At 33.0% G+C, this 16,908-nt stretch overlaps 2 protein-coding genes and 1 long non-coding RNA gene across 3 annotated transcripts in view; 1 reads left to right on the plus strand and 2 right to left on the minus strand.

Annotated features, from left to right (window-relative positions):
• LOC140751240 (uncharacterized) overlaps positions 1-16,908 on the minus strand; it is an 80,769-nt gene that overhangs the window by 21,131 nt on the left and 42,730 nt on the right. The gene's annotated exons all lie outside the window — the stretch shown is intronic.
• LOC140751096 (uncharacterized) lies at positions 32-3,423 on the minus strand. The gene is made up of 5 exons (XM_073084943.1): positions 3,131-3,423; positions 1,955-2,682; positions 1,405-1,593; positions 992-1,100; positions 32-446 (listed from the first exon to the last, which is right to left on the minus strand). The coding sequence occupies exons 1-5, from the start codon at positions 3,266-3,268 to the stop codon at positions 345-347; spliced, it is 1,266 nt and encodes a 421-aa protein (XP_072941044.1). The 5' UTR covers positions 3,269-3,423; the 3' UTR covers positions 32-344.
• nAChRa5 (nicotinic acetylcholine receptor subunit alpha 5) overlaps positions 12,010-16,908 on the plus strand; it is a 65,139-nt gene continuing 60,240 nt past the window's right edge. Inside the window, exon 1 of the mRNA XM_073085102.1 lies at positions 12,010-12,483. Coding sequence (XP_072941203.1) covers positions 12,423-12,483 — 61 coding nt within the window. The 5' untranslated portion in view covers positions 12,010-12,422. The remainder of the gene's footprint in view (positions 12,484-16,908) is intronic.

Raw genomic sequence — 16,908 nt, forward strand, 5'->3', positions numbered from 1 at the left:
TTTTATTACGTATGGCGTCCATACGGTCCATTAGACGCTCAGTTTGCAGTCAGTTTTATAGTTTTAAATTACTGATAGAATTATGATCAGACAGGTGTAATAATGACAGTATTGATGCAATCTTTCTATTGTGGTATTTCTGTAAGTAACGGGTATCTGTTTATGAATTATCATTGCTTTTTCCACGAATTTTTGACGAAAAGAGGCACGTGATCACTTTTACTATTAACGCACTCAATATCGATTCTACTGCCATTAATTACTGTCGTATGAGCATCTAATGGACCCTTAACTATGTTGTAGTTTTCAATATTTTTCCACTTATAATTTTTCACCCGTAACATTTAATCTGTGGATGCGTCTTCATCGGCCGATAGTCCCATGGCTTGGTGGAATTTCTGGTATTTTTGCAATGTGTCTTTGCTTTTTGCTTTTACTTTTTCTTTCTGGTAAAATAATCATTCGATTTAGATTGAATTTGAAATTCTCAACTACGTAGGTTATAAATCCGGAATATGATTTTAAACCGCTAATGGTAAGCTAAGAAATTGTTGAAATCTTTATATTTAAAGTAAGAACCTACAATTTAACTTAGACATTTAGCAAATTACTTTGTATGGGAAGATAAAACTACTTTTTGGTTTTTATTATTGAATTTATTCAAGGCGACGACATTTATACATCGTTGATAGATAGAGAAACATTATGAGTGTTTAACTTCGAATTATTGGTTCTTTCTACTATTCGCGAGGATTTATTTTAAAAGTATTAGTTTGTTAATTAATTTGTGGGTATTTTGAAATAACTGAGTAGTAGTAGTAGTAGATTAGCAATTCTCCTGTTCATAAAAAAATACAGTTACCTAAAAGCGCTATGAGGTGCTGCGAGCAATTCCAAAAACTGTTCAAAAACTTCGAAATATTACTCGATATATTAACTTCCAAGTATTTCCGATAAACAAGATTTACAGTGAATTCAAAAAGGAACTTACAATTTCTCTTTCCTGCTTTTCTATGTTTTTAAGATTGCGTACGCACTGTGAACATAATATTACGTCTTCCATGTGGTTTATGTTTTTCTTACGATGGTGGTGTTTTAATCTGGAAAGAGTGATGGCTGTTTATAAAACAGGAAACGTTCGATACTTGGGATTTGGGAATAACGTGTAAGTAGGTATTCTTATAATTCATTTCATAGTTAAGCACTTGTGAATCTTATTACTTGTATTATTATTACCCATTAGGTATATTATACGTATGTAGGTATTGTAATCCCGTGGAGAGCTCCGAGTTCGATCCCCGGACAGGTCTGGCTATTTTAATGTTCTTACTCGTCTTTGTATGTGTGTAAAACTTTTATTATGTACTAATGTTCATGAAAAATGTATGTTAATGAAAAACGTACTGTTTTCCACAATAATCACACTGTGACTTGTCAGTGCGATGCGTGATGATATGCCAGCCCAGTTCGTGGTACGTGGGGTAGCGCTCCGAACACCTAGGACAGGTGATCTTGCCTTCCGAGCGCCCGCCGTTGGTCTGGTGTTCCATCAACTCCTGGGAGGTAGGGAAGTTTTGGTGGCAGCTGTTACACCTGCAACCAAACATCTTTAAATATGTCTATTCTACTCTTCTAAAAATCTATTAAGATTAATTTAATGGGGCCGGATTATCCTGCTTGTCATCGGAATGGAACCTACTCGAGACTTTAGGCATAGGACAACACATATAACATAGCAGAACATAGTAGAGTATTTTATCCGTATATTTAGGCTAATTTGGAATAAACTTTGGCTCAATTGTTTTATGGGATTTTCGCACAAAACTTGATTACCTACGAGTACATTACAGAATTCAAACTGTAAAAATATTTAGCGAGTCTACGTGGACATTATAAAACCGCAAGCACGAGTCGCTTTAAGTTTGTCTTAACCTAAGTGTAGCGTTTAACTTACATAAATATATTTGGCTGTAGATGGTAGGCCATATGCTCGATAATTTTCTTAGGGTAGAAGTAATGAAACTTCTTTTCGCAACACGTGACATAGCCAGGCACTCCGTGTCTCTCCTTGTAGTGTCGCATTAAGGATCTGAAGTGAAAGTCTGTTTCGTGACAAATACAACATTCCATTTTGTAGAACAGTGTTATTTGTCTATCCAAAGCAGCCCCTTGTTTTGCGGGTTTTCCATCTATCAGCACTATAGGGTCCAGGGTGTCGTTATTGTCAAATGAGTTTGAACAGTTTGCTGCTATTTTCTCAATAGTGTTCTTATGTGAACTTATAGTTCTAGGCGGTTTATTAGCTGATGTAGTACTTTTAAGTAGGGATTTGTCAACGCTCTCAGATTTTGCGAATTCTTCTAACGGCATCGCTTCCAAAAACTTCATGTCTGATACCGACTTTTTCTTGGGCTTCACTGGTTTGGCGTCCCCTTGTTGAAACTCATTTGGCTTGAGAGCATCTGTTAATTTTTTATTAGTTTCCGCTTCGAACACGGATAATTCTGAGTGCACTTTGTTCTCTACTGTTTGTTGGCTTAGTTTTTCCTCGTTACTTTTAGCTTTGTAGAATTCCAAAAACTTCTGTGTTCTTTCCACTTTGACAGCGTATCGATGTAACGCTCCCATGTGCTGTAGGCAGTCGTGGCATATTGCTTTGGGAAGATTATCGTCTGTGTGAATCTGTAAAAGAAAATGTTTTGTGAGATCGAATTGGTACTAGGAGAATTTTCTAATCAAATAGGTACATTGAACTATAGTCTATACCTACTATCTATACTAATATTATAAAGAGGAAAACTTTGTTTGTTTGTTTGATTGTAATGAATAGGCTCAAAAACTACTGGACCGTTTTTGAATATTCTTTTACCATTCGAAAGCTACATTATCCAAGAGTAACATAGGCTATATTTTATATGAAATATATTTGATAAATAGATTTTGAGGGTTGATAGGGAGGAAAAGTGTTATTCATGAGCTATTACCAATTGGTAATACTTAGTTTTGAAATATTATGACAAACGTCAATCAATCAAAAACAGTGTCAGTGTGAAGCGAGATGAAAGTTTTCGCTCAATAAATTGAATCCCTTTAGTTCTAACACGAGTAAGCTGGAGTAAAAATAACATACAACAATATCGAAGAGCTTTTTGATTTTTCTCTTTGTCTCCGCGCTGAGAGGTTTCAATTTCACGACGTCAGTGCACAGACACAAACGACAGGACAGTTCGCGCACTATTGTCTTTTCTAAACTAGTGAAATCATTCATACTGCAAAATTTATATAAGGCACTAAGGCACCGGTCGATGAACTATCAAAATTAGGAAGTTTTGATGGTAAGGTTATATGCCCATGACGAAAAAGCAGATGATGTTTCGATTAAATAATTTTGATGATTGACAAGCGTGTTATGATTTTTTATTTTGTAGCAATAAGTCGCCAGTGATTTATATGTTTTTAGTTTTATGTTACTCTGTGTTTTCCAGATCATGATTTTCTTTAGTACCTACAAAGAATTTTTAGATTTATATAATTTAATATACTCGTATTATGGAAATCTTGACGCTAACATTTTCCCTTAACAAGTTGTCAAATGCCGAAATTAGTTAGGAGATAGTCGAAATTTGCGAACAATAGCAAAGTAAATTAATGTTCTGTCGTGACGTACTTACCTACCTATTAACGTAGGCTACCTATACTAAAGCACGGACTAACTAATGTACCTATTTTAATATTAATTTCGTTTAAGCTAGTTACTAATGATTTTCTAATTGATAAATGTTGAGAATATTGCAAGGAATTACTGTAGCTGTGTTTTAATTTATATACACGAAATGTATAATCAATTCTCGCCTGTAATCATAATTTAACATTTACTTAACGCGTGTGTAAATCCTACCGTTAATTAGCTAATTCTCGTGATCTTGTTTCGTGAAATAGTTATACCTATCGGTGTGCGGAATCTTATCAGGAAGGAATAATACGTCTCTTCATCTTTATTAAGAACACGTATTATCCTTATCCAGGTATCTAATTGAATTGGTTTTTGTGTTGTTTTAGAAATGTATAACCCATCCCTTAGATGTTGGTTGTAACTTTTGATGTTCCACTGTAGGGCACCGTTGCCTTTCATAACGGGGCAGGGCTTGAGGATATTCTACCATGATTCTCTAATGTGAATTGCATACTTAATTGTATGTAATTATTAATAAGAACAAATATTTGTATATGTCTGTTTGTGTATATTATTGATGTGTAGAATTACATTTTTTTTATTTGAATGAGAGCCAATTGTTATAAAAGTCATTACAATTTTTAGAGTGTAAATATTAATCTTTGGGCAAAGCCACACAGTTATGACCAAAATAATCTCTTAAATTATCATTATTTTATGTGTACCTAATTACAAATACTTACAATGTAATGTAGTGTATGCACGAAATTAATTATTGCCTGCGTGATCAAATAGCAAGATTAATTATATCATATCGCTGATGAATAATAGCGGTAGCGGCATGCGATATGTCGTGATTAAGATGAGCTTGTACGAGTATGATTAAAACGTCATTCATATTATTGTTACATGGATTTAGGCGTTCATTTTAAGGTATCGTACCCAAAGGGGAAAGGGACCGTATTACGAAGACTCGGATGTCTTTTCATCTGTCATAAGACTATTTCTGGAACCGTAATAGATAAACACTTGAAAATGTTAAAGACTGTAAGTAATTAAATTTTACAGAATATGGGCAGCCATAGTCTGTAAAACGTTTAGTATTTGTTGCTGTAGCAGTATAACAAAAATACTAATAATTAAAAAGATAAATAAAAAAGTTCGAACACTAGCTGACCCGTTTTTAAATGTTAAGGGTGAACAACCTTATCCTTATCACTTAGGGGTATGAAAAATAGATAGTAACCGATTCTCAGACCTACTAAATATGCATATAAAATTTGGTGAAATTTGGTAAAGCCGTTTTGGAGGAGTACGGTAACTAACATTGTGACACGAGAATTTTATATACAAAATAATATATAAATCATCTTTTACAAATACACCTATTACTGCACCACTATACCTGCTGCAGAAGTCAAAATACTTACCGAAACCAGCGGAGACTACTGTGTGTGATAAATTTTACAAGAACGTGTAAAGTACACTTATTAGAAGGACTCGCTAGTTTTACACGTGTGTAAAAAAACACACTTGAAATTTAAATTGGTTGAAGTTTTCCTTAACTGCTTTGTGTTGCAACTTCCCCAAAGCCTTCTGCATACGTATGTAACAGTAGCTATAAGGCAAATATTATATGCTATAGTATAAAAATAAGGTCTAAAGAGCAATAAATAATTTACGTAGGTACCTGATCAGGTTTTATGTGAGCTTCAACCAAAAGCTTTATGATTAAACTTAGAAATCCTATCTTTGTTCGAACGTAAAGACTTGCTAAAATTGGATGGTTTTAGACGTAATCTTTAAAGGAAATTTATCAGACTGCCTATATTTTTTCTCGACTGAGTCAGGAGAGTAATGTTTTTAGAGCGTATGTATGTTATCCTTTGGTACGCCCTTCACATATTAACAAATACTAAAAATAAAAAAAATAGGAAAATTTTGTTGGTACGGAACCCTCAGAGTGCGAGTTCGACTTGCACTTGGCCAATTGTTTTGTTTTATGTTTTTTATTATGTTTATGTTTACGTTGTGTGATACGTGTGTTACGTTTGTAACAACTTAAATTGTTATCAATATAAATACAATAAAAATTGTATTTGTATTTAGAACAATAACGTGAAGGCTGAAAATGAATTTAGCTAGTAACTAACAAGTATTTCAAACAACAGACAAAAATATTTATATTTATCTTATATAGACGTAGGACATAATACGATTATTATGTGTTAAACTAACTTTCGGAAGGATAATTGGGCATTTAACTTTGTGATTTAGTTGGCTTGTGGAGGTCTAGCCTTCATGATAATACAGAAACCCTTCACTTAACATAATATGCCAACGGCGAAAATCGGTATAAAAGTGAACTATTATGACAGGCACTTACAATATTTTCTAGATTTTATGAATTGTAATAGGATAAATATAAAATAATCGCACTTGAAACGAACTAAATTAGATTTTTTAGACTGACTAGTATATACTTAACTGTCCTAGCGCTATCCTCTTATACTTAAATATTTCGTTAAGAAAAATATTCGAAGAGATTTATCAATAGAAATATTGAGTACGGTATTAACATTATTTTACGAGTATTTTTATATCTTAAAGTATATTTGATACATTTTTTGTAGTACCTAAACCTGGATCTACAAATTAGTTGATTGCGATTTCATTGAAGGCGAAGGCAAACATTGTGAGCAATAGAGTTCTGAAAGTTATTTATATCTTATATTTCACATGGTGTTCAGTCAACTGAAGTTTTCGCAAAGTATGATGGTAATGCTTATTCTGAGAAGACACCCGTGCTGTAGTGGAATAGTAATAGATATACTTTTATAAATACTTTTTTTGCAACTTTATTCCCGTATGTAGTGAAATACACGAAGCGACGAAAAGTTGAAGATGTTTAGAAAAAAAAATACCGTTTATTTATTTTTTTTACCCTAATTGTCACTTTTAGTATCTACTTACTAACCTGGTGCTATGAAATTAGCGTTCCATAGCATATCTACTTATTTCTTTTATGTCTACTGCTCTTACATCGCCTCTTTTATCATATTGCTAGTGTATTGCGTTATGGCCTAAAGTTTTTTTATTCTGGGAGAAGATATGTACAGAACAATGCAATAAAAGAGGATTGGTGATGATAAATGCTGCTAATTACTACAGCCAAATACTAGGAATGTATAATTTCTGAAAATAGTAGTTGTCTAAAACCATTTGTCTCATGACTAGAAACGATTTGTTTCAACGTGAAGTAATTATCGTTAAAAGCTGATTAACGTTTATTGTTTTAAGTGCCGTAACAGTCACTTTACATAAATGATTTTTTTAAATGCAGCAAAAATCACGTTCGGAATTGAGCACTTACTGTGTAGTACTGCCATTAATGACTTGAATTACTTTTATTATTAAAATCATTTTATCAAAGTTATCTTTCGTCCGATGGTTTGTTAATTACGATAGGTATACATTTTGGATGATAAAATTGTAAATATATATGTACTAACATTTTATAAGAAATATCTTGTTATTGTTTATAGTTCATGCTTGAATATAACTATCGGTATCTACTTACCTAACTCATTTTGTTTTTGTATCATAATTTGCACATTTTTATTAACATAAATAAACAAAATCTTAGACTCAATACTTATAGGTATAATATATATAGATAATTCAATAAAACAATGCCCAAATTTGTTCCTAAAACATTGCCTAAATCCAATACATTGTAATAATTATTTTCCTATCGCAGCATTTTAGTAAAAAGAAAGCAAAATGTAGGTATCGACTGCGAACATGTTCTGCCTAGTGGATAATGCATTCGAGTGTAAAACCGATCAATTACGGCATGATCGGAGTTCCCTATCCGGTAAAATAGTCCGGTAGATTCGCTAATATATTACAGGAATTACCTTCTCTACGCCGCACGTTTTGTCATATGTAGATCCTCCCACATTTCTATGATTGTCAATTGATATAATGAATAATTTCGGAACAGAAATTATAATTTATTACGATTATAATTTTTAATATTATATTATGTTTATATAAAGCAAGTAATTATTATCAAAATAAAAAACCGACTGCTTAAAAAATAGGGAATAGTATGATCACATAATTTTTAGTATAGTGTACAAAAGCTGGCCGGGAGTCCATACATTTTGAAACATCTCCATTAGACGAATCCAACGACGCGTTATATGTTAATCCATCGAGCGGTTTGGACTGTAGGGCATGCAAAGAATGAGACATACATTACATACGCTCAGAAAGTATTGACATCCGCAGTCAGGTAAAAACAAACGAGCATACAGTATACCTGGTAAGTGGAAACTTTATCTTTAATCAACCCCAAATTAGAACATATTCCTTGCCTGATGTCGGCCTTTGCCCACGAATGCGTAACTACCCTTGAGCTATACACTATTATTTGCTATTTCAATATGAAAAAATATATAGATTGGGCGCGACTTTGTCTCTTAATTATATGCCTCATAATCAAAGCTAGCACACGGGTTGATAAACTTTACGAAACTTTGAAAGCGATACGGAAAGTTTTCAGGTGTATAGACTTACTAACTATGTTTGATTTCTGTGTGTAAATGATCAATAACGTCGCGTGAGATTGCGAATAATGAAATCTGAACCAAATTGCAGAGAACCGAAGTAAGTATAACTGAGCTATTTTTTTTGAAAATTCCGATGCAAGTATTTTATACATGAAGTAATGTTAAATATGTGGTTAAAAAAATATTAAGATACTAACTGACCCGGCAAACGTTGTGTTGCCATATAAATAAAAAAAAATGTTAAGGGTGAACAACCCTTATCACTTACGGGTTTGATAAATAGATAGAATATTTGAAACTGCGATGGTAGCGAAGTCTGTCGAATGCAATGTGAAACATTCCAAATCAACAACTACTTACGAATTAAAAATTAATTAAAAAAATCCTTTTCCCACGGACTAAATTGCGAATCTAAACCATTCTCAAGTCCCCTTGAACACACACAACAAATTTCATCAAAATCAGTCCAGTCGTTTAGGAGGAGTTCAGTGCTTCTTATGTGCGTGTGTGACATACACACGCACGTAAGAAGCACTATAAAGAAACATATATATAACATGTATATGTTTCTTTATAGTGCTATATATAACATATATATAACAAGAAATATATATATTAAGATGAGAAACATAGGCGTACGTTATATACGGGTTTCGTTCAAGATAGGAAACCTTCAAAGTTCACATTAGTTAATCAATGTTCTTAGTTAGTAAGCTTAATACGGATAAAATTATTTATACGCTAAATCAGAATTCTGCTAAGCTATTATAAATAAGGATTTTTAGGTTCATGAGCCAAATAATAACACATGAACACTTACAATTTGGTGCTACGCCTCTTTACGTACATAATTATATCATAGCCATAACACAATAATGTAGAGGGAGTACTAAAAACATCTTTTAGATAATGTACTTTGTGAAGATTTGTTTACGGTGTAGGTGTATATTTTCTGGGTCATGAAATTAAAATCATTACTGAAATATTTTTCTTCTTACCTGTTAAAATAATGAATAATCGCCTACGGAACCCTCGTTTGACGGCACACACTTAGTGAAAGTAGAAATTTTAATATCTATCGATTTTATGAAAATAAGATTTATATCGTTTTTATGAAGTAGGTATATACTCGTACTAGAAAATGGGATAAAAATATTTTAAGTCGGTAAAATATAATTGTAAAAATTGGGATTGAACCTAAAACTCCTTGAGTGAGTACATTTAATAATGAACATAAGTATTTAAAAATAGGATCCTTTACTTTTACTACAGTGTACCGAAATAAATAGATTACAAAAAAGAATTGGCTATAAATTAAAGATTTATAAGTTTATGCTCTACTCCCGAAAAATATATCTCACCAAAATGAGTCAAAACTTTACACTCGCTCGCTCTAATATATATCCACGAAATGAGTAATTTACGACGAACAATTATCAGTAAAATAAGAAAACCACACGTTCATATTACCCCCCTCAAACAATATCTTACTCAAACAACGAAATACTCGCAGTTTTAAAATATTTTAAAAGTTCTACATCACAAAACATTAAGCGAGAAGTGACCGAAAAATCGGTAAGTGGAGACTCGGCACATTGTCAACTGTAGGTATTGCATTTAATTGCTGTCCACGTGAACCAACCATTACGTGACTCAATTAAACAACTAACTATGCTACTAACTAACTATGCAACTATAAACATGCACAGGCACAAGCATTAAGCTGTATAATTGTTTTACTTTGAGAGATATAAATCGCTTTAACAATATTCAGATTGTGTTATTACCAAATAACAAGGATATCAAAAGCTGTTATACGTTGAGAATCTACATCCATTTATAAACTGTACGAATTTGTCAAAAAGAAAACTTTTAATAGGGTATACGCAAATCAAATTATAATCATATGATATTTCTACCTCATAACAGCAGTGGTAAACTGCTGCTGTGTTCTGTTTGAAGAGTGAGGTAATGGAGACATACTTTTCCGAGACGTTCCAGCTTAGTCCTCAGGGGTCAAAACGGGGAGTTAAAAATATAATATGCAATTAATCTAAGTTAAAATAAACGCCTGCCTAGGGAAGGAATCTGGAACCGTATGCATACCAGACTGGGGTGATGTAGACATGCGGATTCGAAAACCCTTAAAATGAAATTGAGGAAAAAAATAGAAAAATACTTGCAGTGTACCAATGGATAATCAGTTAAAATACAATAAACCAAGTGCAGTGGTGCAAGTAATAGGCGGCTGGTCTAGATCATGGGTCGCTGCGCTCGTCCATTATCTAGTTAGTAGTTTTAAGCCGTGTTCTAGTAAATTATGATCACATGTTTTACAAGACCGCTTAACATTTTTAAAACCGTAGTAGCTACGAGCACCAATAGTATGGTATGGTATGGAAAACTATGGGTAGGTATTGTGATTGCGTAAGTAATGATGATTGAAGAAAATCGCGTTTAAGTAGGTTCAGTAATTTCTAAAATTAGGATGTGCAAACAGACAGAAATAATTTTTGGTTAAGGAGTTTAGGAAAGTTTAGTTTGAAATTACTTATGAGCTAAGAAAATAAGAAAGTGCCTTCGAGCAAATAAGAACCTACGTAGTTTTGAGACCCAAAGTTCACGTCTTAGTAGGCATTCATAACTTTTGTTACAACACTGTGGAGAAGAACAAACAGCAACTGTACGCATTAATTACTTGTATGTCTTTTGTAAGTTGTATTCAAAGAAATTAAATGATCTTAGAAGTCAGTTATTACTAAATCGGAAACATTTAATTCATACGTTACTTTGAAACATCAAAGAATAATAGCACTTTTATTATTAACACTTTTATATTTAACCAAATCAATATTGGATCGCTTACTCATTTCACTGTTTGTGATAAACGTTCACACTAATTCCTTGCAAAAATAACACTGTCGTTAAAGTAATTGAAAATGAGTGGCTCTTAGAAGAATATTTTCGTAGGTCCACTTGTCTTCACGACGCTCACCTTCTTCAATTCTTTTTCATTATTATATAAGTGTTACTTCAATCAACATTCTCTTTTATATGTTTTGAACGACACGAGAGTCTGTTCATTTTCCAATTAGTGCCAGTAAACACTGAAATCGTTATTTCGCTTCAAATTACAAATAGGATTGAATTATTTGTTCGATTATAGACTCGAATGGATTTGATATGGAACAGCTGTTAAGCTTAAACTTAATTAAAGGCGAACTTATAAACATTTCTGCGAACTGAAATGCAAATGTGGTTATACTATAATCTGTTACTGTTTTATATATAACGATATAGTATTTTTTAATTCCGATTTTTAAAAAGTTTTAATGTAGGTTCTACTTAAATCGCTATGGGAAACTAACAATGATTAAACAATATAAAACATAAATCCGATTGCTTAAAATACTATTTAAAATTGTGAAAGTAGCCTATGTTTACTCCCACAATTTAGACGAATCATATTTTCGAATCTGGCAAGCTGTTTGGTCGAAAAACATTACCCTCTGCAGTTAGGTATAACAGATCTGCACACTGTGAAACAACAGTGTAAATAAATATTTGATTATTTACACTTTCTAAGCATAATTGTGATTATAATTAAAATGATTGTGAAATAATTGTTTCCATTTATTTTATTGCAACAATTTTACTTGTAATTAGTACATTATTTTAATGTTCCCAAAGCCGCGTCTAGTTACGTAGCACCGTAGAGTCCGTAGCTCCGTAGCCCCGTAGCCCGTAGCGAGCGATCACTCAGTGCTACAGCCGCCGCGGTCGTCGGCGGCCAGCGCTTACCACCCTCGCGAACTTCCACGCATCGTTAATCATATTTTACGAACGCCATAAAAAATTTACTACTTAAATCAACTTTTGTGTTCCAAAAATACTGACCTTCATTGTTGTGATATTTATTGGGTGTTGTAAAAATAAAAAGTTAGTAGCCGCGTGCAGCGATGAACCGATACATGCGGAAGTTATCGAAATAAATTCATTACGGACTTTCAAAGATGCATTCATGTATGTAGTTTATATTAATTTTGTTCGTATTTCGTCAAAGTAAGAATACGAAATCAATGCCCAAGTAAGTGTTATATAGTTACGCGCCATGGGAATGTTGTGGAGAAAAGTATTTTGAAACAAGAAAAGATTCGGCAACGTTGACAAAAATGTTATTAACAAAGTTCTTGAGAGGTTTCACATGGATAGCTGCGACATTTTTATTGAAAGGTAAGTAAATCTTTTCTTACGTTTTAGTCTAAGTTGTTTAACATGTATAATATTATAATGTCATCAAATACTCAATAACATTTTTCAATATAGATATTATTTTTACAAAAAAAGTAAATTATTTCAATGGTTTATAATTAATTTAGTAGTCACAGGATGGGCTTAATGTGTCTTTAGGTGTCGTTACGTTTTCCATAAACAGACGTCAAGAAGCTATAGGCGTTTTATTTTTAATTTCTATTTGTTACAACTTTTGTGCAAGAATGAGTTTTACTGAAGTTAATCTGGACAAACACCTGCAGGAAATAAAACTAATACCATATCCTATCAGGAGTAACAAAAATACTAATAAATAATAAAATCACTGACAGTGTGTAAATAAAACCTATGAATATACTTTATTGTACTTTTTATAGATACCTTTTGTTAATATTATGGACGGGACGATCTTTTATACTTGGGTCAACTAATAACATTATATTTATAAGAAAGATATTCTCACAGTACATTACTTTGGCTTCCATGTCCCAAAGTAATAAACGAGCCCTTATAAGCTCGTCGCGTAAAGGTCTAACTTTGGAAAAGTATGAAAACTTATAAGATTATTACATTTTTGCCAAACTCATAGTATATAAATCGAATTATGTACATATATAAAGGCAGGCTTATTTAGTTATAAGACCCTTCTTAAAATATATTTTTAATTAAATTCTTTATTTTCAATCAAATCAGTCGATCCATCAGTCATCCGTTATTTATTATTCCCCAGCTGGGTTTGGGTCTCCTCTCAAAAAGAGAGAAAGTTCGATTATCGTTTACCACGTTGTTTAAGTTTAAATTAATAGATTTTAGCCTTTGAGAACTTTTTGTTAATGATGAGTGAGTATGTTTCTCGTGATATTTTTCCTCGCCATCAAAGCAAGTAGATTATTTTTACTAATACGCGCATACCTGCGAAAAGTCAAAGTTACGGGCATAAGATTCGAACCAGAAACCACCAGAATAAGAGGAGAGAAAGTTCAAACTATTGACCTCGGTTTATATAAAACGATCATTGGGAATCGATATTCCCAATGATCGTTTTATATAAAACTATCTGTAATAATAATAACTGAAGTATACGCTTATAATATGTATATGTTACAGCGATACTGTTTAATTAAACATGTACGTAACAATTTTTATGTTCCCAAAACAAATGTGTTAAATATAAGTTGACACTGCTTACTTTTTAATATGGATCCATATATGAAGTATTGTCTCGTATCGCTATTGTCGCGTATTTCTAATTGCAATGACATTTTTATAACAGTCGGTATCATCGTAATATAATAGGAATTCAAACGAACTCGATTTTTTAACATAGTTGGTTGAATAGATACCGTTTGCAGTCATTACATCAGCTATTGAAAGAAAGAAAATACTTCAAGAATTAATCAATTTGTACATATTCGTAAAAATAAAATATAAATATATCCTTACGTGATATTATTAAACTGCTTCTGCCACATGTATGTTAATTTTGATTAACAATAGTATTAATATTTAAAAACCCTTAAGTTATGGTGGTAGAACCCTTTGTGGTTCGACTCCGGCGGCACCACCGCCACACCTATTTCTGCCTTGTAACAGCAGTGTTAAGCGCTGCTGTGTTCTGGTTTAAAGGGTGTGGGAAGGGAGACATACTCTACCGAGGCATTCCAGCTAAGTCCTCAGGAGTAGCAGCGCATAGGCGTCTGTGGCCTACCTCATTCTTGTTACAACGTTTTGTAAGGGAGACATTCCAACTCTGTCCTCAGGGGTATCAAAACATTTGTGGTCGACCTTAGATAGAACTCCTATACAACGGGAAGCAGTGACAACTTATCCTCAACTGGGCTGCATGATTATTTGCTACTTCTATATCATAAAATATATATATATTTTATATATTATATGTGTAGCTGACCCCCTGAGGTAGGCCACAGATGCTGAGAACTTAGCTGGAACGCCTCGGAGAAGTATGTCTCTCTTACCATTCCCTTCAAACCAGAAGACAGCAGCGCCTAACACTGCTGTTATAAGGCAGAAATAGGTGTGGCGGTGGTGCCTCCGGAGTCGAACCACAAAGGGTTCTACCACCTTAACTTAAGGGTTTGTAAATATTTATACATTAATTGTTCTTTTAAGTAAATGTACACGTGCTATTATGGCAAGGTTATCATGTTTCACATTTTTATAAAGAAAAAATATTCTTCCTTCTCTTGTACCTAAGCTTCTTTTCAAAGATTGAAGGGCGTACAGCGATTTTAATGTGACGTTATTTTTTATCCCTATAAATAATGACATCGGTGGTATCGGAAGTACCAAAGGCCCTTTTTGTGTCAGTCAACCTTTATTTATAATGTCTTTTATTTCTCCCCAGACTTTTTGAAATATTTTGACTTCCTTTGACAATTTACTTTTTGAATGTTTCCTTCGCAATTAAAGTTTTTCCTCTTGTTAGAAGAGTTTATTGTTTTGTCTTTGTTTTTTATGTTAGCCTGAAGACTTTATAGTGAAAATAAGTGTCTAGAAATAGTAATTATGTCATATATATTTTTTTAAATTGCAAGCGATCATTTAGTTTTATGAACACTGATATCTATTACTATTATTAAACAAGGATACTTTTTCTAAGCCACTCGTAAGCAGACAAAAATCAAATGTTTAGCAATCAGTGCTGGTCACATCACTTTATTTTCAAATAATTTGATTCTTGATTATATCACGTTGGTAGTCCAATATCCAACTCCTAGGTTCAATTATATCTATAACCATATTGATAAGCCTAATGATAGTGAAGTTTACCACAGAGTTAAATGAAAACACAATAGAGCAGTCATTGCGGCTATAATGCAGAAATATTTGTGGCAGTAATGATTCCACAGTGAAACCACAGTTTAACCATATTCAAATTAATATAATGCACAATCTGTGTGTCGTAGCGGTCAGCTAATTTGTAATGTGCCATGAAGAGTGTATCTGTAGCATTACCATGAGTTGGCATAGAAACGCCACTATAGAAATGGTAAATAGAAAACTATTGTCATTTTGCTAGTGAATAACATAACTACTATCGTTACGGTATTTCTTGACAACGTCTGTCAAATTAATGACTCATGGGACCGAATTTGTATGGCAATAGATCATAATGACATTCGCTAGCGATTTGATTTCGATAGGTTTTTTACGTATCGAGTTACGTCACTACGGATTTTAGTTCTACGAGTAACCACCAGAGGCGCTGTACAATTTTTCATACATTTATTTTACGCAGTCGCTAGCGAGTAATACTTTTGTAAACTCATGGTAGTCCTACTGGTTCAATCTCCGGTCAGTCAATGATGAATTAAGATTTTTACTTACTGATACTCGTATATTAAATTTATTTACTTTTAATTTTGATTTCATAAAAACCGCATTAATATTTTGTTTTATGTTTGGACTATCTATTAAAACTTACATAGATTTAGGGTTTATTGAAGGGTAGAATTGGGTCCCTATAACAACTTGCATAACAATTGGTCAAATCCAATTGTTATTCTAAATCCTAAATATCCTAAATAAAATGTTGTACTACATAATACCCACTTAGTTAACGTCTCTACTTCTAGACATCATTGAGATTTTTAGTAAAACAATGGAAGATGGATATCTTCCATTTTTTATACGAAGCAAAAAATACAGTCCCGTAAAGAATTTTGCTTCCGCTACCCCGTTTCTTCTAACATGATAATATTACATTATAGAGCAGATGGTGCAGGGGCGCTGATGTGGGGTTGACGCTTCTGACAGTGATTGTTGTATCAAGCCGTGGTTTTGATGTGTGCTAACAAATTCGGTGTGTATTTATGTCTGCACATAAATGAGGTAGATTTTTGACGATCATAGCTGCTACTGTATACGCAAGTTATTGCAATGTTTCATCCTAAATATTCTGTTCATTTATGACATCACACAAGAGATTTTTCTTGACTAGGATGGCAATGCGTGTGTACAGATAAGTATTCATTCGAGGTTAATCTGATTGTGATGTTTTTAAAGTAATCATGAAATCTCCAAAACATTATAATGACGGTAATCCAGAGATAATGAACAGAACCGAAAGTTCATCTTGCTCTCCAAAGCACTGAAGCGTGCATAAAACCCACTACCGGCCACCAATCCGGCCACGCCCGAAGTTAAAGTTAATCTAGATTGTGTTTCGCAAGCAGTGGCTTTTTAAGATCAAAAACTATTTAGAAAAATCAATGGATGTTGATATAAATTATGTACATATTATCATTGAGACATATGTACATATACTACAGACAAGGATTTTCCTCACGAAATCTATGAAAAAGATCTATACGCAATTTGCGGAATACATTTCGATTCTATTGGGTTTTGAATAATCGCCTCCAG

The sequence above is a fragment of the Epargyreus clarus genome, unplaced genomic scaffold, assembly GCF_041222505.1.
Source record: "Epargyreus clarus isolate Ecla_fem2 unplaced genomic scaffold, WU_Ecla_fem_2.2 ptg000003l, whole genome shotgun sequence".
NCBI classification, from domain to species: domain Eukaryota; kingdom Metazoa; phylum Arthropoda; class Insecta; order Lepidoptera; family Hesperiidae; genus Epargyreus; species Epargyreus clarus.